This window comes from Podarcis tiliguerta (assembly GCF_965153285.1).
Source record: "Podarcis tiliguerta genome assembly, chromosome: 9".
Taxonomy (NCBI): domain Eukaryota; kingdom Metazoa; phylum Chordata; class Lepidosauria; order Squamata; family Lacertidae; genus Podarcis; species Podarcis tiliguerta.
Genome location: NC_139542.1, coordinates 20,334,453 through 20,359,744, shown reverse-complemented (window position 1 = coordinate 20,359,744; position 25,292 = coordinate 20,334,453). Strand labels below are relative to the sequence as shown.

Here is a 25,292-nt window from a genome sequence, read left to right as displayed (position 1 = left end):
CGTGTCAGAATGGCTACATGCTAAATTCAGGATCAGAGGAAGCAGGCTTCTGAACTCCCATCACTGGGGAACAACCAAGGCAGAGGCCTATTGCCCTAATGTGTTGCTGCTGGGATTCCCATAAGCATCTGGGATGCTTAGGGGAAGAGGATGTCAGGCTAGGCATGTATTTGGTGTGATCTGCTCTTCTTATGCTAGCAGAGCTTATGCATTCACACAAGCCAGGAAGCTAATTTGCACCCCACTGCTGCAATGGTCATGGGGCTGAGGCTTTGGGGCTAATTTCTACCCTTATACCCAAGTTTTCAGTGTGGATCTAGAAAAGAGATCCCAGTCTGCATTTGTTCTTGTTCCCATCCCATGCAACGTCAAACAAGAGGACACTTTTTCACACAAGGGCTTGTGGATATGTAGAGACAGCTTGTACTTGTTTTCAATGTAGCGTGTGAACAAAACCATCACCAAATTTTATTCACCACAAAACAGCGTCATATTGCAGATACAATCTTTAAAAATCCTTTATTTTTATAACTCCTTTAGCACCTATCCTTGGAACACAGACTGAAACAGATAATATATGAAGCATGCAAACACAGAGGGATCTTTCCCAATAAAATAATAAAACCGTGCAGGGATTAAAATAACACGTGTCTGGCAAAACAAAGGCCAGGAGTGCAAACCTGCGCTAATATTCGTCCCCGCCTTCTGCCTGTTACCTCTCACCACTGACGCGCATCTTCTCATATAGGCTTCCCTATTGGGGGAAATTTTAGGCATTTTAGGAAACGTGCTGGGTCTGCGTCTACTGGCTAAGCAATAGACTACATCCCCCAGAGTCCCTGGCGGTAGGTCTACGGCAGACAAAGAGGCCATTTTAAGGGACGTGGCCCCATTCCGCTACGCTTTTGTTCTAAAGGAATCTCAAGGTTCCCACGAGAAACATGCACCCAAGTAGAGACCGGGGTTAGTCGTTGTTTCCGCTTTCCAAACTCGGAATCGGAGACGCTCTGCAAAGGAGGCGAGCGGATTTCTGTGCGCAAAGGAACGCGTGAGCATGGACACTCCTGGGAAAGTAAGAAGACAGCAGTTTCTCTTTCATATCGAAAGGCTGCAAGCCCATCCAAGCCCTATTTACCTGGGAGTAAGCGCCTCTGAATTCAATAGGTCTTACTTCTGAGTAGACACGGTTCGGATTGTGCGCTGAAGGATTACCCTTTCATAAAGTTGCAATCCCGCCCTCGCACACCTCCTCAGGAGTGTCATTAAACTCAGTAGGTCTTACTTCCGACTAAGCATGCGTCCACTTGCAGTTCATGGTTCCGGTCACGATAGGGTTTGAAGCTTTGATTGCTCCCAGGTTCTGGCTGTGGAAGCCGATGAAAAGGGGAAAGTAGCCGCGTGCAGAATTGTATGATCACCAATTGCGTGATCAAAAAATAATTGCATTTAAACCGCAACCTTTATGTGTCTTACGAAGTTGCATGTGCAAGGATTTAGGCTTCATTCCCGGACTTCTTAGCAGACAGGTATAAGAAACTTCCCCAGCCTAAAAATGGTGCCCTCCAGATATTGCTGTTTTATTTTAGCCTAAAAATGGGGAATAACAGTTAATTTAAACAAAAAACGAAAGTGGGTTTTGAGATGTTTTGAACTACAGCTCTCTGTATTGTAGTCCAAATGATCTACAGAACACTGGGATAGAATCACAGAATTGTAAGGGACCACGCGGGTCATCAAATCCAACCCCCTTCAGTATTTTGCCCAACATGGGGCTCAAACCCACAACCCTGAGATTAAGAGTCTCATGCTCTACCAACTGCACTATCCCGGTATGGCAAAGGCTGAACTGCCAGTTAATGCAGTACAGGGCAGCCAACATGGTGCCCTCCAGATATTGTTGGACTACATCTCCTATCATCCTTAACCATTGCCCCTGTTGGCTGGGACTGGTGAGAATTGGAGTACGGGGAAAAATGGAGAGCATTGTCCCCTGGTGTAGCAGATGATAGTGAGCAAGATGGAGCAAGAGTCTGCCTCAGTACAGTACTTGTGGTTGTATTTCTTGTGGCAAAGAAATGCATCCCCCCCCCCCCCGAGAGCTCTCAATGAGAAAATGCAATAAAGAGTATTGCGACTCCCAGGTGTTGCTAAACTACAACTCCCAGCTTCTGTTCTAGGCCTATATTGAGATACCAGGTTACACCCTGGAGATGGACACTGTACTTTTACATTCCCCACTGGAGTTGAAGGCAAACCCACCACAGCAGCTTCTGTCTGATTTTCCTTTCACAAAGTCCCATCTGCTGCACAAGATTCCATTTAGGCTACAACCTGCAACTATACACTTTCATCCAATCCTATCTCCTTTTTGCCCTGCCCTGGGATTGGATTGAGCATCTCATTGATCCCTTGTTTTTACAGACTATAAAATGCAAGGCTGCTGTCGCCTGGGCAGTAGGGAAGCCGCTTTCTATTGAAGAGGTGGAAGTTGCCCCTCCAAAAGCTCACGAAGTCCGTGTTAAGGTAGATGAATTGTTTGTAGTCCCTTTCCATGCTCCTCCGCTATGAGGATAATTTTTCCTATCAATGTACAACTTGTGTCTGTTGTTGCTCTCTTTCTCCAGCTGTTTCTGAAATGGCCGTACAGATTTTATTACGCTTGTGAGTCAGCAGTGGTAGTGATGGGTAAGCTAAGAGAAGTTTAAGACTGGTATGGAGTTTTCATTCCAGTTTAATTTGATGCTGCCGCTGATCATAAATGTGTTTATTTGTTTGATTTGCAAAACACTTCCAATAAGACATCACCAAGTGATTTAACAATAAAGTCATATATCACTGCTTTAATTGCATATACTGCATTTCAAGCAGTATATAAGTAGGAATAAGAATAAATATAGAAGAATGTCACTTAGAATTCTTGTTGGAAAAGGAAGGTCTACAATAGTCACTGAAAATGCAATAGAGTTGGTGTCTTTCTGATTTATAGGGGGAAGGAGTTCCCAAAGGAAGGTGCCACCACCCTAAAGGCCCGATTCCTGCATTGTATGGAACTGACCTCCTGATGCGATGTTATCACAGGTCCTCTCCTACAGAGCACAGTGACCATAGCAGTTTGTGTCTTACATGATAACTTTGAAATGATTGCAAATTTCATAGAATCATAGAATTGTGTGGTTGGAAGATACTCCTAGGGTCACCCATTCCAACACCCGGCAATGCAGGAATCTCATTACTGTTGGCCATCCAATCTCTGCTTAAAAACCTCCAAGGAAGGAGAGCCCACAACCTCCTGAGGGAGTCCATCTCACTGCTGTTAGAAAGTCCTTGATGTTCAGTAGGAATTTGATCTGTATTAAGTTGGTGCCTTTCACTTCCATTACACTATCCCTAACTCCAACCTTAATATTACGCTGTAAATCACTGCAAATGGAAACCCAAGAAGTCTTTGGAGTAGAGCATCCTTCACCATCCTGATGCTCACCACGTGTTTTGGTTTACAACTTCTGCTGGCCCCAGACACCACACGTTGAAGGGTGTCAAAAAAGCTGGGCTGGAGTAAACAGAATATAGAATAGAGCACAGGGAAAGTCAAAGAAATGCACTTTCTTCTCTTACAGGTAATAGCCACAGGGATATGTGGAACTGATGACCATGTTCTGACAGGCTCTTTCCCTAAAGTCAATTATCCTGTCATTCCTGGGCACGAAGGAGCTGGAATTGTAGAGAGCATAGGTGAAGGAGTGACTTGTGTGAAGCCAGGTACATAAAAGGATTTTAGATGTATTAACAATATCTTTCTAAAGCACCACAGCACCATTTAACAATGCACAGTTGTGGTAAAATCTATGCTTGCCCAAGTAACTCTTACTGTATTTGAGATTATCCCTGGTGAACCAGCACTAATCTTTGAATGTTTCCACTACGTAAGTGCTTCCTCTCTGGACTGTAGGCTCTTTTTTAAATTAACTTTTTCTGAATCATAACATTAAGTAAAGGATGTGTGTCAATATGCAGGCAGTACCAATTTAAAAGGACTGACTTAACGCCCTAGTCCCTATTGCAGCCTCTACCAACCTAATGCCCTTCTCCTGATGTTTTGGACTACAACTGCCATTGGCCCAAGCCAGCATGGAATGGAAACCACTTTCCTCTCTTGAGCAAGGCATGCGCCTACTGCCCAGCAGCTAATCGGAGGGTGTGAGTGTGCAGCTCCCATGATTCCTGGCCACTGGCTGTGCTGGCTGGGGCTGATGGCATTTGGAGTCCAAGAATGTCTGGAGGGCCATAGGTTCCCCACTCCCGATGTAGAACTACCTGCTGCAGCCTGAAGTCGTATGCGCTAGAAGAAGTTTTGCCACTTTATTCCAAGGAGTGAATAATAGGCTCCTTGTTTACTTTGCTGAAGTGGACAGCAGGCCGGAGCATTTGTTGATGAGTCTTTGTTGTAGGGAAAAAAGCCTTGTGATGCTGTGGTCACAGTATTTTGATACATAGCTCACTCCCTTCACTGAGCACTGGTTATGGATGCAGACTCCCTTTGTTAGGTTGTTTCTATCTACTATATTTTTATGCCTCTTTTATTTCTAGGAGACAAAGTTATCCCTCTTTGTTTGCCTCAGTGCGGAGAATGCGCCTCGTGCTTGAAACCTAACACCAACTGTTGCCTAAAAACCCAGTGAGTTGTTCTGGAAATTTCTCCTGTATTTCTATTTCGGCAATATGCAGCACAGCTTTTTGTTATTGACAAATCCCGATCTCTTTGAAACAGCCTTCTTGAGCCACAGAATCTAATGCCAGACAAAACCAGCCGATTCACCTGCCAGGGGAAGTTAGTTCACCACTTCCTTTGGATCAGCACTTTCTCAGAATATACAGTCATGCCTGACTCAACCGTTGTTAAAATTGATGATGGTGCCCCTCTGGATAAAGTCTGTCTTTTCGGCTGTGGATTTTCCACCGGCTATGGGGCTGCCCTCAATACAGCCCAGGTGAGGAATCCTGTGCTCCGTTTGTGTTCCTTGGTAGACTCTTTTGGTCTGTGTAATAGACATGAACTTCTTCCGTTGGAAATATGGCCTACATTACCCTATTCCACAACTGTAATTTATCCTGGTCCTCTTTTCTCCATGGCTCTATAGGTCACGGCAGGTTCCTCCTGTGCTGTCTTCGGTTTGGGAGGAGTTGGTCTTTCTGTAGTCATGGGATGTAAAGCAGCTGGAGCTTCGCAGATCATTGGGATAGACATTAACAAAGACAAATTTGTAACAGCAAAAGAACTGGGAGCCACAGAATGCCTTAACCCTCTGGATTACAAGAGGCCAATTCAGGAAGTGCTGGTTGAAATGACAGGTCATGGTGTTGACTATTCATTTGAGGTTGTTGGGTGTTTGGATACATTGGTACGTATTTTTTTTAGTCAAAAGATTTCTGGCTCCAATCTGCAATTTGATAACCACAGTTTGCCAGTTTGGAAGAAATGTCAAAGTGTGATTAGTGCCCAACAAATCAGGAAAAAGGGAATTGTAGCACACAAAGGGAAGAGGGAGGGGGCAAATCAATTCACAAGCCCAAGAGTTCATAAAGACTTGTGCATGTAGCACTAAACCATGGTTTTATGTTTCATCTGAAGCAGTCCATATTGTTCCCAGGATCCCTGGCATTCTTAGAAAGTTGATTGATTTGTATTGATGATTTGTAAGATGAAAGAGATGGCTCATAAACACCCATGACGAAGCAACAACAACTCTAACTTCATTATTCTCCATTAACTATTTTACAGTGCATCATAAAATGTGACTGTTCCTTTGCATGACAGCAACCTGTTTAATTTCCCTCCTTACTTTGATTAGACAGCTGCTCTAGCGTCCTGTCACATGGGCTGCGGAGTCTGCGTGATGGTTGGTGTACCTCCTTTAGGCTCTAGGCTCTCCTTCGATCCTATGCTGCTTTTTACAGGACGCACCTTGAAAGGGAGCTTCATTGGAGGTATGGTGATGCACCATGAATGAGCAAACATGTTGATGTATGGACATTTCCCAGTTCCTGTGTTTAGTACTGTGAAACCCTGAATAGGTCATTAAGTTGTTTAATAACTGTGAAGAAATGTCTATGTGCCACTACTAAGAAAGTCCTTTCCCAGGTGACTGATCAATGTGCTTCCACCCAGGGATAGATTGGCAAGAAGGGCCTCCCTAGAAGATCTTTAAAGCGTGAAAGAAGGGGACATTGTAGGGTGGTGGAGCTCACCTGACCTCCAGCTGGTCACATCACTGCTGCTTAGTGGGAGGTTCAGTAGGAGGAATCAGGTCAGCATGATGTATATACACCAGTGGAGCCAATCCAGCATTGGCCCTGGAAAGGGGCTGAAATGTTGAATTGGTGTAATAAAGAATGCATGTGCATATGTGAATCTCTCCACCTACTACTACCTTCCCAGGCTGGGAAGGGAGGCTGTTTAACCCTTTCCTTCTCAGCCATCATTCCACTCGGCCTACACACCCCTTGCCATTGCCAGCCTGTCCCATCCTAGCCCTGTCCTATCCTAGCCCTGTCCAGATAAGCTGCAGCAATTCTGGTGTTTGGAGGATAGCTCAGTCTCGCTATACCAGCTACAGCTGTGTATCGGTAAGAATTCCTGGACTAGAAGTGGGAGCTGCAGTATGGGTTGCTGCCAGAACCAAATTTTGTTTTAAAGACTGGTTGTTGCTGCCCGTTATTTTTTTGAAAGAATGAGCAGTTGCAACCCATGTGTTTTCTCTTGCCCTATCTTTGGCTTTATAAGACTTTGAGAATATCACAAGCCTTGTATTGCTGAGTCATTTTTATGGCATGAAAAAAAATTCTGGGTGATAAACATTGTGTGGGTCGTGGTGCTTGGCATGATAACATAAGATGAGCTCAATGGCCGTCTCGTCCAACACTGTTCTCACAGTGACCAACTGGATGCCTGTCGGAAACCATTTGAATGCAAGAGCACTCTTCCTTTCCGTGGTTTCCAGCGTGGTACTCTTCCTTTTCGTGGTATTCAGAAGTATTGCTGCTTCCAACTGCTGTTTTGTTGCTTCTCCAGGATGGAAGATGAAAGATTCTATCCCTCAGCTGGTATCCAGTTACATGGAGGAGAAATTTAACTCGGATATTTTAATAACCCACACCTTGCCATTCAGCAAGATCAGCGAAGGATTCGACTTGCTTCATGCAGGGAAGAGGTGAGATTTGTGACTTATTGGTACTTGCAGAACTTCTTCCTCCTTTTTTTTCTGTTGCAGAATTTTCTTTAAAGCCACTGACATTCTGAGGAACTGGCCTCCTGGCGATTTGTCTGAGAAGAAGGGATTGGCACCAATGACTACTTGGGAATTAAGAGTATTTTGATATTTATAGGACAATGTGGCTAAGTCACACCTGGACACTGTATGACCTACTTCAATAAAACCCTGATCTCAACCCTCCCAGGTAGACCAGAAACCCTTTGGCTTATACTACTAGAGCTATAGAGCTGGAAGGGGTCTGGGAGATGCTCTATTGAATTAGGTGCATTTTTATAAATCTCTTCCCCCAAGGGAGGCATACAAAGTTTGTCCTGCTCTAGTGATTGCAACAACTCTGTGAGCACTCTAAAGTCTCAGTTTCTTCTTGTTCTTCTTCACCAGTTCTGACCACAGTTCTGCAGCAGCAAAGTAATGCTGGCATTACCCCACCGTCAATGGCCTTGGCAGTGGGCAGAGGAATGGTATCTGTCTGTCTCAGGAGACAGTGAAAGAATGCACTTTTGGGGGTGAAGTCAAATTGTTGGAAGGTTACAGCACCTGCTGTGGCTGTAGAGACATGTTTAGTTGCAGCAGGGGTAGATGAAGGCATCCAGTTGTGCTGTTGCAAATGCACTGTGGTGTTTCTTCTCTCTCTGCTCCTCCCAGAGCTCATTCCTCCTCTGGAAACTGCTGTGGATACACAACCTGACTGCCTTGACTACAGGCACTGCAGTCATCTGCAAGGGATTCCCACATGGTGGGGTAGATGTTACCAGCCTTCATGTCACGTCTACAGACATCTATGTAATGCAGAGTTGGTCTGCCAATGGGCCTAGTGCCTGAAGCCCATGGAGCACGCCCTTGGGGATCCAGCCACCTTCCATTCTGTGGACATGGTCAAGCCAGCGTAGACATCTCTGAGACAGGAGTGCAAACATGCTGGGAATGTGGGCTTGGGAGAGCACACCTTTGTTTGAAACTCTCTCCTGCCATGTGGTACCCAAAATCCGGGAAAGTTGGTGGTGCTGTGGTCTAAACCACTGAGCCTCTTGGGCTTGCCAATCTGAAGGTCGGCGGTTTGAATCCCCGTAACGGGGTAAGCTCCCGTTGCTCTGTCCCAACTCCTGCCAACCTAGCAGTTTGAAAGCATGCCAGTGCAAGTAGATAAATGGGTACCGCTGCAGAGGGAAGGTAAACGGCGTTTCCATGCGCTCTGGTTTCCGTCACGGTATTCCGTTGCGCCAGAAGCAGTTTAGTCATGCCACATGACCCAGAAAGCTGTCTGTGGACAAACGCCGGCTCCCTCGGTCTGAAAGTGAGATGAGCGCCACAACCCCATAGTTGCCTTTGACTGGAGTTAACCATCCAGGGGTCTTTTACCTTTACCTTTTTACCCCAAATCCTCCTGACACAGTGCATGTGTAAGGCATTACAAGGTTGCTGCTGATGGTTGTAAGTTATGGCTCACTTACATTAAGCAGTGTGCTTGACACACAAGCCTGGTAGACCTTCATCTTGGTATCCCAATTAATCCCTCCCCACCATACTTGGTGCAAAGGGGATTTGGATTGCTCTGTACCACAAACACATATAAAAATATATCTATGTGGTGTATGAAAACTCAGTAAGCTTATCTTAGGGTAACTGCAGCTATCTAAGGTGCCAGTTCTCCGTCACATGTCACCACATAACAAGATAAGATTTGCCACCTCGCCGAAATGCTGTTGGATATTGGATACTGTACTACTGGAAGCAGACTGCAAGAATGGCAATCATGTTTCTCTCCCTCTCCTCAGCACCAAGTTGCCAGCAACATCTGTCCAGCAGTATGTTGAACAAAAAATTAATGATCACATGAGGGTCCAAAAATAAACTCTGCTTCATTGCTTTTTCAGCAAAAGGATTTGCAAAGTTAACTCTACTTTTTCCTCTTTCAGCATTCGTATTGTCTTGGTGTTTTGAGTTGCTGGCTTGCCGAAGCTTCCCAAATGCCTTCAGTCTGGAACCTCTCAGAAAGAATTCTCTCTCTTCCAAATGTGGTTGCTTTTTAAAAACCAACAAAAACAAATACACTATAAAAATTGCTGGCAAATGACATGAAGTGCCTTTCATACATTTTATTATGGGAGTGGAAATTATACAAACAAACATAACATGGTTCACGACAGTGATCTGGTTTCACTTCCCTCTGGATGCTTAGAGATCCCAAATCATGCTCTCAAATCTAAACCATACACAGAAAACAAAACATACAATTTCTGAGCACCCAGAGCTGATTTAAATTAGCCAACAAAAAGCCGTTATCTAGGGATGGAAAGATCAGTCTAAATCTGTTTCTTATGAGTTTGTTCATAACTCTCCTATCCTGTTCCTGCATCATTCTGCAACTTTAAAACAACAACAACGCAAATTCAGCTCATCCTAGGCAGCATTTTAGCTATCTTAAATAAACAGGCAAGACCACAAGTAAACCAGCAAGGCTTCCAGGAGGTACCCTAGAAATTATTTGTTTTATTCTCCTGCAGCAGGACAGTACCCCCAGGTCAAAACCCAAAACCTGAACAGAGAAATCTCCCAAGTCTGTTATACAATTCTTACAATTAGTAAATAATTAGTAAACATTAGCAAATGCGTCAAAGTCATTAAGAACAGGTGTGTGCATCAATTTTATCTAAATTAATATTAAGATACTTTATTGCTGCTCATATTCCTTATCTTATTGATACATTAGCCCCTGCTGGGTCTCTACTGTGTAAAGAGCACGATATTTTATGACTAAATCAACAACTCTTCGCCCACCACAGGACCAGTGCATGATATACTGCCAAGTTCAGCCAACAATCTCAATTATAAGTAGTACAAGTGTAAACAGCATCAGACTTTGTCCTGTGCAGGAGGTTTCCACAGTTCGTTCTGATTCAATACTATTTAGCTCAGTTGGTTAGAACATGGTGCTGATAATGCACCATTAGTTCGATCCCTGTATGAGACAACTACATATTCCTGCATTGCAGGGGTTTGGGCTAGATTATTTTCCATATGTTAAACTGATCTAAGGATTTTGGGGAGATCTTGAGGGGAGCAAAGACAGGGAGAAGCACAAGGAGAATCAGGCAAAAGACAAGCATTCCCTTCACATACACTCATAGACTCCTTTTGCAGTATAAAACCTTGATGGTTTCTAAACCTGGTAGAGCAGGTTTTCTCACGGCAGAAGTTCAGCCTTCAACATGTGGAGATCTGCAAGAGTGGTAACTGATGAAAGGTGGTGAGACCAGGTAGCGTACCGCTGCTGCCCTTCCTCGCAAGAAGGTAATGGAAAGGTGGTGGAAACATCTGACAAAGGCTTTTGTTTGATCTGATCTGAAAGAAATCTACCCACTTCCTTGTTTCTCACACTTCAAGCACTGCTTGAGGACAGCTGATCAAGGAATAAAGATATAGTTCTTGTTTGTTTGGGCCACTAAAGGTAAAGGGACCCTTGACCATTAGGTCCAGTCGCAGACAACTCTGGGGTTGTGGCACTCCTCTCTCTTTATTGGCCGTGGGAGCCGGCGTACAGCTTCTGGGTCATGTGGCCAGCATGACTAAGCCGCTTCTGGCAAACCAGAGCAGCGCACGGAAACGCTGTTTACCTTCCCACCGGAGTGGTACCTATTTATCTACTTGCACTTTGACATGTTTTCGAACTGCTAGGTTGGCAGGAGCAGGGAATGAGCAACAGGAGCTCACCCCGTTGTGGGGATTCAAACTGCTGACCTTCTGATCGGCAAGCCCTAGGCTCTGTGGTTTAACCCACAGCGCCACTTGGAATTCTTGAGTGAAAGAGCATGAAAGATCTATGAGTGATAAACTTCAGAGGAAATTGTGCAGAATAAACAATGAAAAATGTTAATTCATGCTTGGAAGCCCAAAGGCGGTTTGAAATCCAAATTGGAATTGTTTTTCAAAACGGACTTCATTCGCTTCATTTGAATGTTATGTTGATTTGTCTTTTGCTAGTGATAAATGAAAGCTCTGCAGAAAATCTGTTGCCAGAATGTCCGGGGGGGGGGGGGTAACTATCCTTAAGTCCAAATTGGTCCTCTTTTTAAATTTATTTATCTCAAAACATACAAAAGGGTAAAAGCAAATACTGTAACCACTTTCCAAAGCATTGGTGCAGTTTGCAAATCTGACACAGACTTGCAGCACAAAACAGATCAATATAAGCACATCATAAGCACATTTTAATTTTGTTAATCTACACCAAGATAAAATCTCCACATTGACATGTGAGTGACAAGAGGGTGGAGCACTCCCACAATTTTGTTTATATAAATGGATGAATTGATACCATACCCAAAGCACTCCTCAGTGGTGGCTGAGCTACTCTGAGAGTACTAGAGCCAAACTTTGCAAAAGGGGGGTAGAAGATTTCCAAAGCCGAGCCACTGTCATTCTCGCAGCCACTAATGACAACCATACTAATGTTTTGTTTTGACCTTGGGATTTAAGGTTGTTTCCATAGGCCACAGAGCTAAAGAGGGGTCTAAGACAAGGGTTTGACCAGTGATGGCAGATTGGTTCGTGATACAAAAGCCAACCAGGCTGGTTGATCCTTACTTCAACATTGACAATGGGACTGAGTTCACCACACCTGAGAGCAGCTAGTTTAAAGATCACAGGGTAGGGCTCACGACTCTCACTGCTCTGTCAGCTCCCCATCCCTCAACATCTGCCACCTGAGGCAATCACTACACTCTGCCCTGCCATTCAGCCTAATATCCTTCCAGGACAAGGTTGTGAAGATAACATGGGAGAGAGGCAATCTACTGCCTAAGTCCCTGGAGGGTGGATGTGATAAACATATAATAGCAATTCCGGTGGTTATATGGCCAACATCTGTTCTGCCAAATGCAGTGATCTTTGCAATCTGGAAGTCTGTATTCTCCTATAGGGCAGAAAGCAGATCAAGGCTTATCTTCAAGTTTTTGGCTTCCCTTGTAAAAACCACTTGAAATGTGAACTTCAACTGTTTATTAAGCTCTTCAAATAACCCTCAGGCACCTGCACTGGGTAGGAGAAGAACACACAAAAGAAAATACACTAGTTTCCTTCTGGTAAATTCCACAACAGGAACTGGGAGCTCTGGAGCCTGCAGGAGGCTGGAGGACACGCAGAAAACCATAAGGACTCTCTAGGTGTCTCACGACATTTCTGGCTACGAAATAAATTGTTTAATTATTTCCTGGTGCTGTGTGTATGCGCGATCACGCAAAAGTGAGAATTTGCCTGTTCTTCAATAACCTGTAATAGAATTTATTTCCCAGTTTTCGACCCTAACGGCTTCTGCACTCCCTCCTTTATGCATTAGTAAAAAGTGTGTGCCTCTGGCATCTGAGTAAAAAGCATTGTGTGTGATTATGCTCTATTCTAAATAATTTGATCAAGAGAACATGGGCCAGAATGATTTTCACTTGTATGTACAAGTTTTTAGTCAGAATGTCTGTACCTGAACTGACCTTTTTCTTTTTAGATCCAATATTGTCCTAGTTTACTTTAAATGGTAGCTCCAGGGGGAATTAATTTCAGCTAAATACTTGCCAGGAACAAAAGAACTTTGAATCCCAGCTAGAAATGGACCCTGGCCTATCATAGATTACACATTATGTGTGTGGTGGAGGAAATAGTTGTTTGTGTATCTCTACATTCTTGCTTTAGGCACGGAGTGATAAACAAAAAGAGAAGTCCTTTGTAAAGGAGCAAGCTTGTGGCAAAACTGAAAGCCAGATCTGGACACATGGCGACTGCAGGAAAGGTAAAGAAGACTGTTTTTATGGTTCAGTCTAGTCGATCTGAACGCTGCATTCTAATGTTTGCTTTTGCATAGCTACTACATTGCTTTGAAGAGGAAAGAACTAAGCTTTGCTACATTCCCATTGCCAGAGGAGAGAAACAAATTGTGCAAATTGCAAAGCTGCAAAGACCAAGACGTAAAAAATTATCTCCTATTTATACATTCAAAACAAGAGTCTGCTTGGTAGCTGCTTGATATAAGTGAATGAGACAAACAGCAGGACACTCGATTTTCCCAATAATACTAAAAGCTGACATTGCATTGTGTAGGCATTAAATAATAAACCAAGAGGTTCTGGGTTTGAAGGTTACCTCAACCATTAGATTGCATTACACAAGTTATTATTGTTGTTGAAATAATTCATTACATACATAGAAATAAATTATTTTTAAAAACCTTACAAACTTATATTGATAATACACCTGCCATTTTTTTATAACGATGCATGTTATAATTACAGTGTTCCCAAAAGTGTATATGGTTTGACATAGTCATGCAGACTGTCAATTTCAAATAATTATATTGACCTGAAGTTGATATTTCATTTACTAACATCAGGAAATTGGCACTAGCTGGTTGAAAGAAGCCCTCGTAGGTCTTTGATGGAGGTCTTTTCTACGTTTAACTGAAGATGCAGAGAACTGAACCTGGAAGCTTTTGTATTAAAAGCTTGTCTTCTGTTACTGAAATACAAGCCCTGTCCAATAATGATCATAATATTATTTATTCGAATGCTACTGTTTTCTGAACCCCATTAACTGTTACAGCATCAAATGGCATCCTTGTTGGTGTGGGTTGGGCATTACTAAAGTGTTTGTAGGCAGTAGACTTTGGGAGCACAGGTGTGCTGGTCTAGTGACACTTGCAAGTCATGTGATAGGGATGGGCAACCTTTGGCAACTGAGGGCCACGTTCCCTCAGATGTAATCTGTCAGGGGTCACATACTACCAGTGGGCAGGACCGGAGCCAAAAGTGGTCAGAACCAGCTTTTTCCCATCTCTCTTTCGGCTATTCTCCTCCTTCCTCTCCATCCCTCCCTCTCTTCTCCTTCCTTTGCGCTGTTGAAAGAAGGAGAGATTATTCTTGCCAGCGGTCTGATCGGATAGTTTACAGAGCCATTTTGAAATAAGGCCTTGGGGCCAAGATTGCGCACTCCTGCTGTAGGGTGAAAGTGGCAATCTCCATGCTGACTACAGCAACTCTAAGGTTGCAATCTTAGCTGAATCATTATAAGGTACACTGTGAAATTCATGTCTGACCTGTTTTGATTGGCTCCATTTCCACAGGTGATCAAACGCAAATGCATAATGTCTTGAGTTTCCTGTGACATTATTGTTCCTTACTTTTTCCTTTTTGTTTAGCTGGCCTTATGCTCTGCATATCACTCCAATTCCATTTCTTATTTCCCCTTTTCCTGTAGTTGCCAGGAGCAGTGGAATACAGATGTTTAGTTTGGATTAATTTATCCAAACAGAGCCAGAGATTGGAGGCGGCAGGATGGGATGCAGTTGTTATACTGCAGGGGTTGGGTACGGAGGGGACAGAGGTGGAGACCGAGGAAATCACTCTCCTTGTTTTCTGATGTGTTTTGTTTTGTTATCATCTTTTAAAACAGCACACAGAATGTAGGTGGGAGGGAAGTTGGCCAGACTGTGTCTCTCCCCCAATCTTACATTTGAACTCAGGAAAAAAGTGAATGTACCATTACTTTTAAAAGGAACGAAAAACTGTCACAGGGTAAAATGGCAACAAGAAGGGTAAAATGCTGTTTTGGCAATAATAGCACAGGATGAGGACAACTGATCTCTGCTAAGGCTTAGATTTTAAGTCCTCAGTGGCTTGGGACCTAATATCTGAGGGAAAGCCTCCTCCCATATTGTCCTGCCTTTGAAATTCATCTTTGATCTTGTTCTGATTGACTCCATTTCCACAGGTGATTAAATGCAAAGCCGCAATCATCTGGGAAGTTGGCCAATTGCCTTCTGTGGAGGAGGTGGAGGTTGCACCACCAAAAAGCCATGAAATTCGAGTGAAGGTAAAACTTATTATTCCCAAAGGGAACGTGCTTTCATTCATTGTGAATTACGATTGCAGTGGCTGAGGAACTTGTGCCTAAACTCTGAAAACTTGGATACGGGAGTCTTGAGTGGTGGGGCAATGGTTCTGGAAGACTTATACTTAAAACTCAAAGGTGGCTCTTTCCCTGCCAGGAGAAGAAAGATTCCACAAAAGTCTCAGCCACATTTGTGCAGAGTTTCAACTATAGTTTGTTGAGGTTGTAGTTGAAACGTACACAGCAATAAGATGAAAGGAAATCCAATACTTCTGAGCAAGTTCAAAAAAGAATAAAAGTGAAAGGTTCTCCCTATTGTCTTTCGTACAAAGATTATATGTATTTCTGGCTAGTCCTTTGGGTCAGATCTGAACTGGATCAAGTGGGTAATATTCTTGCTGAAACTCTTGTAAGCAACTTTCCTTGTGGGCTGGCCCTCTCTGCGAATACCTGCAGTTGTGTGAATGTGGTATCTGCACGATCATCTGTTCACGTCGAGACCCATTTTTTTGACAGAGACAAAAAAATTCAGTGCCAGTTCTTGACGAAAATGTGTGCTAGGTTGAAGCAGAGTAAGTACTGAAATAATATATATTCCATTTCCCCTGCAGATAGTGGCCACTGGGATCTGTAGGACGGATTATCAAGTAGTGAAAGGCATTTTTGCTAACATAGACTACCCAGTTATTGTGGGTCACGAAGGAGCTGGAATTGTTGAAAGTATTGGACCAGGAGTCACTTGTGTAAAGCCAGGTAAGGATGAGGCAGATCAGAAACTCAGAAGTGCTTGTGCATTGGTCCCCGTTGGGATTTGCAAGCATGACATAAGTAGCTTCACTACAAATTGTCTTCTAATGTAGGCATGGGGAAACTTTGGGCCCCCAGATGTTGCTGAACCACAACATTCATCATCCCCAGCAATCAAGGCCAATAGCCAGGGATGGTGGGAGTTGTTCACATTATATACTACAAATAATCTCTTTCTCCAAGTACCCATCAGAAATGTAAGGTATGCATGAAAATAGTGTTACAAATGTTGGACAAATGCCATCCCCTATTCCTGCTGGGTGATAGCATGATTCCAGGAGGTTCCAGGCCCTCAGCCAGGGTCTGTGTTCCTTTGGAGAATTGAGACATGGCAGAGATTGTTGTAGCTTTAAGAAATATGATTTATTCACCTATTTACATCTTCAGTGCATAGAGGGAGTCCAAATCTTACAGCATTGTCATCGCACAGAAGTGCAGCCCTGGAGTCAAAGGCTTAACTTTCAGCCAGCCTTCAGCCAGTCTGCCCAAGATGGATCCCAGACTTTGTTCACCCACTTCTTCCCTGCACACCTTGCTAAAAACTATATTTTCCTGTCACTTCACACCAAGTTATCCTGGCAACCTTCTGCCTGCCCAGATTCCTCCTAGATGGGCGTTCAATGCCTTTTGTTATGTTAATGCCTCTATCCCAGGAGAGACCCTGGCTTGGAAAGGAATCTTAGCCTGATTTTTCCACTGGTCTGCAATCTTTCCTTCAATACTCCAAATAATCAAAATCCTACCATATATTAATTTCTAGGGTTTAGAGGAGCACCCCCCCCCCCAAAAAAATAACAATATGCTTCCCTATTGACACACCTCTTGCAATATTCCTTATATCACTGCATTTCTCACAAAATCAAGCAAGTGCACTCTGGCAGAAATGGTTCCGTTTCCTTTGAGTGACAACCATAGCTTCATAATACATAATATATGCTGACTATAAAATAGTCAGGGAAAAAGAGTATAAATCAATATAAATTGTGGTAATTTGGAGATTTGAAATCAAGCTGGATTTGAGTTTGTTAGTGTCTCTGGTAACTTCTCTCTCTTACATCATGGATGTTGGCTTACATTATGGAAGTATGTTCTGCATTTCATTAATATTATTGCTACAAGTTTTTCATGGCCTTTGAATAGAACAATAAGCCTATGAACTTGAACTTAAACTGTTCTTGTCCTTGTTGTTTTCCCACAAGGTGACAAAGTCATTCCTCTTTGTCTTACCCAGTGTGGAGAATGCAGCTGCTGTTTAAGTCCTAAAACTAACTGTTGCCTCAAGAACCAGTAAGTTTATCTGACATCTTCTATTAAATATTTGTGTTTCTTAGTAATATTGAAAATTAGCATTTAGTCCAATTTATTATGCAAACCAGTCTGAATCTCCTCAACAGCCTCTATGAACCTATTCAAAATCTGATGCCAGATAAGACCAGCAGGTTCACCTGCAGAGGGAAACAGATCCACCACTTCCTACAAATGAGCACCTTCTCCGAATACACGGTTGTGCCTGAGGCTTCCATCACAAAAATCCACAATGATGCTCCACTGGATAAAGTCTGCCTCTTTGGTTGTGCATTTTCCACTGGCTATGGAACCGCTATCAATTATGCCCAGGTGAAAATCAATTCACATTGATTCCCTTGTGCTTCTCAAATAAGTGAAACAAATGTGTGCTTACTCCCTGCTGGAGAACAGTGGCACCTTCAGGGATCACTTTTCCTGTAACAATTCGGAGATGCAAGAATAGCTGATACTACTTCAGCTTCCCTGCTCTCAATGGGTCCAGCCTCATAATAGTAGCTCTAACAAGCAGCAGCAAGGGGCTGATGGTTGGGTAAGTCAGTGTGTTTCGACCTCATAGGCCACCAATGGGGAACATGTCACATCCAGGCACTGTTAGACTACAGTTCCCATCATTCTGAATGGCCATGTCACCTGGGGTGCTGGGTGCTGCAGAGCAACACAGGTCCTCTTTCCCAGCCTCCCAACTGCATTCTTTTGTTTCTCTTGTTCGTCCCTTATTCTCTTCAATGATTCCTGCCCAGTTGGTTATTAATTATATTAATTATATTTGTATTCCTTCTTTCCTCCCAGGACCTCAAGGTGGTATACATGGTGTGTCGTCCCCCCCAACATTTAGCCTCACAATATTCCCATGTTGGACTAATACAGTGATTGGCCCAAGGTGACCCAGTGAGTTTCATGGCTAAGTGGGGATCTGGACTGTGATCTTCCAGGTCCTAGTCCAACACCATAACCACTACACCACAGTGTCTATCAGTTCTGTCTCTCTATGCCTCTTATCTTCCGGTCTGCCAGTCTTCCTTCCTCCCAGATCCTCAATTCTGCTACATCACTTGTGTTCTGGGAAGTCCCTAATGCAGTTTATATCAATTTGCAGGTTGAGCCTGGTTCTACCTGTGCTGTCTTTGGCTTGGGAGGTGTCGGTCTGTCTGTTGTCATAGGCTGCAAAGTCGCTGGAGCATCCAGGATTATTGGGATTGACATCAACAAAGATAAATTTACTAAGGCCAAAGAGTTAGGAGCCACAGAATGCATCGCTCCTCAAGATTTCAAGAAGCCCCTGAATGAGGTTCTGGTAGAGATGACAGGTCTTGGGGTAGACTACGCATTTGAAGTGACTGGAAATATTGATATTGTGGTATGTTTTCTGTTTTGGTGCTAATCACTTGTGCTCACATCCCCATTTTTTGGCTCTCCTGTTCAGCCCAGGGCTCACAGCTTTGATCTCTCATTATATAAACAGTGCACCTGGTTGGGACTATGTAAAAGTTTTAGGTGGGAAATTCAGAGGACTGAGGGAGGCTTCATGGTTGGAGGAAATATGTTTCTGAATTCTACTTGCTGGAAAATGCAGAAGGAAAGAAGACTGCTGTACTCTGGTCCTCTTTGTGGGCTTCCCAAAGGCATCCGGTTGGCCACTGTGAGAATAGTATGCTGGACTAGATGGGACCCTGACTTTCATGTACCTTTATCTTTTCCTATCCCGAGCTTGTTTTTCTTTGTGTCTCAAACAGGTCACTGCCCTTAAATCCTGCCATTTGGGCCATGGCACCTGTGTGCTGGTTGGAGAACCTCCTGCAGGGGCACAGTTCTCAGTCGAACCTATTCTGCTCCTCACGGGAAGGAAATTAACAGGATGTTTGGTTGGAGGTGCGGATTGGTGATATATGGCAGCTCCTGCACTGAATCATAGAATGGGAATTCATGCTGAAGGTCACTGAGTGTAGATCTTGCTCTGTGCAGGATCTTCAGTGCAGGATTCAGCCACAGCATCCGTGACAGATGGCCCTTCAGCCTTTACTTAAATAGCCTCTACTTCCAGCCCAGGGAAACCCATCATCTACTGAGTCAGTCCTACGACCTTGTTGAACAGTTCTTGTGATCAGGAAGTTTCTCCTGATGTTTATCTGAAATCTGCTTCCCTGCGATTTCCCCCACTGATCCTAGTTCTGCCCAATGGAGTAACAGAGAATTGTAGATTTGGAAGGGACCCCAAGGGTCCAACCTCCTGTACTGCAGGAAACTCAGCTAAAACATCCATCCAACCTCTGCTTAAAAACCTCTAGTGAAAGTTGCCATCCTTATTGGTGGGCAGCAAAATAATGTAAGTGAAATCTAGAGGTTTCAAAATGGGTGCCTAGACCCATTTATATGGTGACTTGCCAATGCAATGTCTGAAGACCTATTGAAATCTGTGCAAGTGAGGAACCCAAATATGAGGTTGATGGATAGTGTGGGAAAGTGTTGGTGGACATAATAGGTATGCAGACTAAATTTGGGGGCAGTCTTTATTTATTTTAAAAGCATTTTCTGTCCTTCCTTTCCATCCCATTGGCTTTTGATTCTACTAATCTTACATTGTTAACATAAACAGGAGTTATATTCATCTTGTAAAAATTTTTTTTAATAAAGTTCACACATCCTAACATTTTATATTCTTTGAAAATAATCATAATCAAGCTTGCTGACTAATCCAGTGTTCTTTTATTTCTCCTTCCCCAGGTTGGAAGTTAAAAGATGCTGTCCCTAAACTAGTTTCTGATTACATGAACAAGAAATTTAATATGGATGCATTAATTACTCAAACATTGCCTTTTGATAAAATCACCAAAGGCTTTGAGCTTTTACTTGCAGGAAAAAGGTATGTGTTCTATTTTTTATTTTATTTTTTCATTCTTACATTTCCTTTCTTCCAATCAGTAGCAGATAGAATGATAGGGTGGCAACACTTGGTTGACCTCCCGATAGTTATGGGGTGAGGCGGAAGGTCGAGGAGGCTGGGAGGTCAGTGTGGTGAAAACACCCCAGCAGAACCAATCCAGTGATTCTACTAGTGCATTTGCATCATGCCAACTTCCCAACCATCTCATTCTTCTCCCTCTCCTTAAAACATAAGAAGCTGCCTTATACTAAGGCAGACCAGTAGTCTTTTAGCTCAGTACAGTGGTACCTCGGGTTAAGAACTTAATTCGTTCTGGATGGGAAGCATTTGTAACTTGAAGCGTATGTAACACGAGGTACCACTGTACTGTCTAGAGCAGGGTTTCCCAAACTTGTGTCTCTAGCTGTTTTTGGACTACATTTCCCATCATCCTTGACCACTGGTCTTGTAAGCTGGGAATGATGGGAGTTGTAGTCCCAAAACAGCTGGAGACACAAGTTTAGGAAACCCTGGTCTAGACTGATTGGCAGAAGCCCCCCAGGATTTCAGAGTAGGGACCCTCCCGTCCCTACCTAGGGATAAAACCTGGAACTTTCTGCATGCAAATTAGATGTTCTGCCACTAAGCTGAAACTGCTTCAGTAAGCAGCTGCAACTCAACTGTTAAGAGGCCCATGGAATGTTGCCCCCACCACCGCCATGCTGTCTGCTACTGCCTCCAATGATATTGTTGTGGTTTATTTTTACCCTCACAACAGCCTTGTGCAGTAGGTTAAGTTGGGAAATAGTGACTGGTCCAAAGGCACCCTGTGAGTGCTTTGGAAATGTCAGAATTGGACTTTGATCAAACCAATCTAAAATACTCCAGTTGGCAGCATACAGAATCGCAACACATGTCTTAAGAACTTTAAGCAGAGCCGGCCCTATCGTTAGGCAGAGGACATGAATTTTGGTGCAACGTGAAATGCCGTGTCCCCTAGGCTAACCTGTTTTCCTCAGGCACAATGGTATTCCTCAATCAAAATAGTATTCAGTGATCAGTCTGGTCAGCTTCTGGTCAAATTGGAGGGAGGGGGTGCCATCCTGTACTTTGACTGAGGTCACAAAATCTATTGGACAGGCTTTAGATTTTCCAAGCAGAGTCATGGTTATTGCTATGATCTCTTTTGATGTCTACTAAATGTTGCTAGGGTGCTTTCTTGTACTTATATTAATGTTTCGCCTTTTCTCTTTCAGTATTCGCTGCATTTTGTTGTTTTAAACTTCCAGGAGCAACTAGTAAAAGGGGCCTCAGCTGGATAAGTACCTTTGCATCCCTCTCCAAATTCAACAGAAATGGTTGAGGGTTAAGTCAGCAACGATGCAGTGGGCTAAAGATTTAGGACATAATATATAAATGAATATATTGGAAAAGCTGTGGAAAATTGACATGAAATTTACTGCTTGATGTGCTTTAAAAGAGAATTATATAAAAATGATGTATAGATGGTATCTAACACCTAACAAATTGTCTAAAATGTATAAGAAGGTTCCTCAAGTAGATGGATCTTTTTTATAGAGTGGACTTGTAAGAAAGTGAGGATATTTTGGGAAATGATATACGGCGAGATAAAAAAGATGTTTAAAGTGATCATACAAAAAAACCTGATGCTTTTCTCTTAGGGATCATAGGGACAGAAGTTACAAAAAGATGATTAAGCTGTTTATGTATGTAACGACAGCAGTTAGGATTCGTTGTGCACAAAAATGGAAGGAAGAAGAGGTTCGCACCAAAGAAGAATGGATAAGTGATGGACTATGCAGAATCAGCAAAGCAAACAGCTTAAAAAAAGAGAATGAGTACTGTTTTGTGGAAGAACTGAAGCCTTTTTCGGACTATTTAAAGAAATATTATAGTATGGTGAATTTGCGAGCAGGATTTGAACCACGAGCAAAAGAAGGAATTAGAGATTATTGTATTGTTGTTATTGTATAAGAGCAAGGAGTTAAGGGGTAAAATAAAAAACACTGTGAAAAATGGGATGAGAAGTCGATAATAATTATTTCTTTTGTTTTATGTATTGGAATGTATATGTGAAATTTTTGAAAATTTTATAAAATACAATGGGGAGTCATACAACAGAAAATACTTTACTGTCTATCAAGGTGATTATTTTATCTGTGTAGCTGAATTTGTGCAGTTTCATAAATAAAGGCCTGATTCCTTTTTTTTTTTTTTAAGTCTCCAAGCAGAGTCAAGGTTGTTGCTATGATCTCTCCTGATGTCTATTGAATGTTGCTAGGGTGCTTTCTTATATTTACATGAATGTTTTCCCATTTCCTTCTCAGTATTCACCGTGTTGTTTTAAACTTCCACAAGCATCTAGTAAGAGGGGCATCAGCTGAATACAGCTTGCCATCCTGCAAATCATTTGCATCCATTCCAAAATTCAACTGAGCTTTTATTGAAATGGTTGAGGGTTTACAACCAATAAGAGAAGCAAATGCAGGGGAAACATTTAACCCTTATATACATTATTGTAACTTGCATACAATACAAGGTGCAGCTGCTTTTACCCCCTGTTGTTCTTACAATGTGGCCCTTCAACAAGACATCTCCTTGGCACAAATTCGCTCACCCTCTTTCGTCAGGCGGCACCCCTGCCATGACCCAACAGTTAACGTCTGCTCTGGAGATTTTCCTGGCCACCGTGACCTCGAAAAGGGTTCTCGCGCCAGTCAGGAAGTCGGATTTGTAGCCTGCCCACAAATTGGCCAGTCACGGGCAGGGTGCAAGGCTGGCTCCTCCTGAGGGGTGGGCCCAACTTCTAATAATAAAATTTAAGGTCTTATATATATATAATAAATGTTCATAAATGTACCAACCAAGCACATACATAGATCAACGCAGGAAGACCGACCTGAAACCATTTTGACTCCCAAGCTGACCAAATGTTTTCTCTGCAAGGAGGGAGGGGGTCAGGGAGCCTTCCCATTGTCTCAGGAATGAGTAATCACCATTTCAAAGGGTGACAGACTACCAGGAAAGGCAATCAGATAAGGCATTATCAGATAACCTGGCAGACAGGAAAAACAACATTCAAATTTCTGTTGTGAACCACCTTTTCTGTGATGTAGGTATGATGTTTGTGGGGGGGGGTGGTCTTGGGTTACCCCTTCTGTGATGTATGTATGATGTATGGAGGGGTGGTCTTGAGCTCCAGGGCAGGGAATTTAAAATGTCTATATAAGGGCAGGCACACCTTTGTTCTGGGTCCTCCTCCTTTCCTGCGTGTGAGGGGAGCACCCTGTTGCAACAGATCAATAAAGTTCAGGCTTACTAGCCGCTTTGCTTCTCAGGATTCTCTGTTTGGCCGCTGTTACTTTCGCCTACCAATAGGGAACCCACATAAGGACTCTATACAGGCTCTTGGATACCCCATAAGGGAAAAAGGGCAGATTTTGTTTACAACAGACTGAGCCAGCAGGTTTTCTCTGGTCCACCCTCTGGGTATAAATTACCAGCAGCCTCCACCACCCCACACAGTTTCTGGTCAGATCTCCTACCCACCCTCCCTATTTGTTATGCTTTGTGTGCTGTGTGTGCTGTGCTTGACCTTGCAATGGACTTTGCTGGTTGCCATATTCAAGGCCGGGCAGGAATTTGTCCATCGGTCTAATTGGCCTTCTCTGATGGTTTTGCCTACCTCATAGCAATTGTCACAACTTTGGCAGCTTAGACATCTGCTTGCCTCTCCAGAGCTCAGGGGTATCCTGTTAAAGGGATTTGGAAGGAGTTGCTTCTGTCCAGGTGCCCAGGCAGGGGCAGGGGCTATATCTACACTAGAAATTTTAGCTGGAGACCAGTCAGAAAAGGGGGAAACTACGCAAGTGGGAGGAAGCATTGCAAATGAGGTGCAAGAACTGCATTCACTACAGGCATCCCCTCCACTTAAATGTGATTCACTCTGTATACACACAGCCATGGGAAATAGATAGGGGGAGGGAGGGAGAAGGAGAGAGAGAGAGAGATTCGTGATGGCATGAGAGAGTTGGCATGAGAACAAAACTAACAGATATTCTTCAAAAACTTGTAATGGAATTTCTCCCCAGTTTTGACCCTAAGGGTTTTTAGCATCTGAGTAAACGCACTGTGTGTGATTATGCTCTATTTTATATAAATAATTTGAGAAAGCGAACACGGACCAGAATGATTTTTACTAGTATGTACAAGTTCTTAGTCAAAAAATCTGTAACTGAGCTGACCTTTTTCTTTTTGGATCCAATATTGTGCTAGCTCTTAATAGTTAACTTTAGATGGCAGCTCTAGGGGGATTTGATTTAAGCTAAATATCTGCCAAGAAGGAAAGAACTTTTAATGCCAGCTGGAAATGGCCCCTCCCCTTTCCCAGATGGCCTATCATAGATAACACACTCAGTGTGTGTGTGTGTGGTAGAAATAGTACTCTGTGTATATGTTCTTGCATTAGGCAAGCAGTGATAAGCAAGAAATCCTTTGTAAAGAAGTAAACTTGTGGGAAGACTGAAAGTCACGATCCAGACATATGGCAACTGCAGGAAAGGTAAGGAAGACTGTTTTTATGGCTCAGTCTATCTAAATCTATCTAAACACAACATGCTAATGTTTGCATTTGCACAGATGCTACATTGCTTTGAAGAGGAAAGAGCTAAGTGTTGCTACATCCCCATTGCCAAAGCAGAGACACCTCCTCTGATTTTTATTTTTGCAAATTCACTTCGCAGCTGCAAAGACCAAGCTGGAAAAACTTATCTCCTACTTGTAGATTCCAAACATGAGCCTGCTTGATATACGCGGAGGAGACAAAGAGCAGGATGTTATTGTGTAGGCGTTAAATAATAAAGGAAGAAGTTCTGGATTTAAAGGTTGCCTCAACCACAACTGGCAGGCTCATGTATGGAATCTACAAGCTTTACCCAAGTTACTATTTTTAAATAATCCATTACATATATAGAGATAAAATATTTTTACAAACCTTACCAACTTATTTTGATAAGAAACCTGTCATCTGTATAATGATGCATATATATATAATTACAGTGTTCCCAGCAGCATATGTTGTTTGACACTGTCTTGCATCTAATTGCATCAGTGCATAAGAAGACTCCGTTTTTCAATTATGCAAATATTCTTGG

General features: G+C 43.0%; 2 protein-coding genes across 4 annotated transcripts in view; both read left to right on the top strand.

The window, feature by feature from the left end:
• Positions 1-681: 681 nt before the first annotated feature.
• On the top strand, positions 682-23,477 carry LOC310657740 (uncharacterized protein). Its single transcript, XM_083398860.1, is given in 18 exon segments — positions 682-1,072; positions 2,422-2,523; positions 3,618-3,759; positions 4,588-4,675; positions 4,769-4,988; positions 5,139-5,399; positions 5,850-5,985; positions 7,070-7,208; positions 12,954-12,987; positions 12,991-13,050; positions 15,024-15,125; positions 15,755-15,896; positions 17,150-17,237; positions 17,345-17,567; positions 18,355-18,615; positions 18,992-19,127; positions 19,980-20,118; positions 21,375-23,477. Coding segments are annotated over 18 exon segments (2,316 nt in total). The 5' UTR covers positions 682-1,054; the 3' UTR covers positions 21,400-23,477.
• LOC310657625 (alcohol dehydrogenase 1-like) overlaps positions 12,954-25,292 on the top strand; it is a 26,763-nt gene continuing 14,424 nt past the window's right edge. Inside the window, exons 1-2 of one of the 3 annotated variants that reach the window (XM_083398575.1) lie at positions 12,954-12,992; positions 24,642-24,700. In XM_083398575.1, the coding sequence (XP_083254701.1) occupies positions 24,683-24,700 (18 nt within the window). In that variant the 5' untranslated portion in view covers positions 12,954-12,992; positions 24,642-24,682. Of the gene's footprint in view, positions 12,993-24,538; positions 24,701-25,292 lie in introns of those variants that run through there. The other 2 variants (XM_083398576.1, XM_083398574.1) reach the window with 2 other exon arrangements.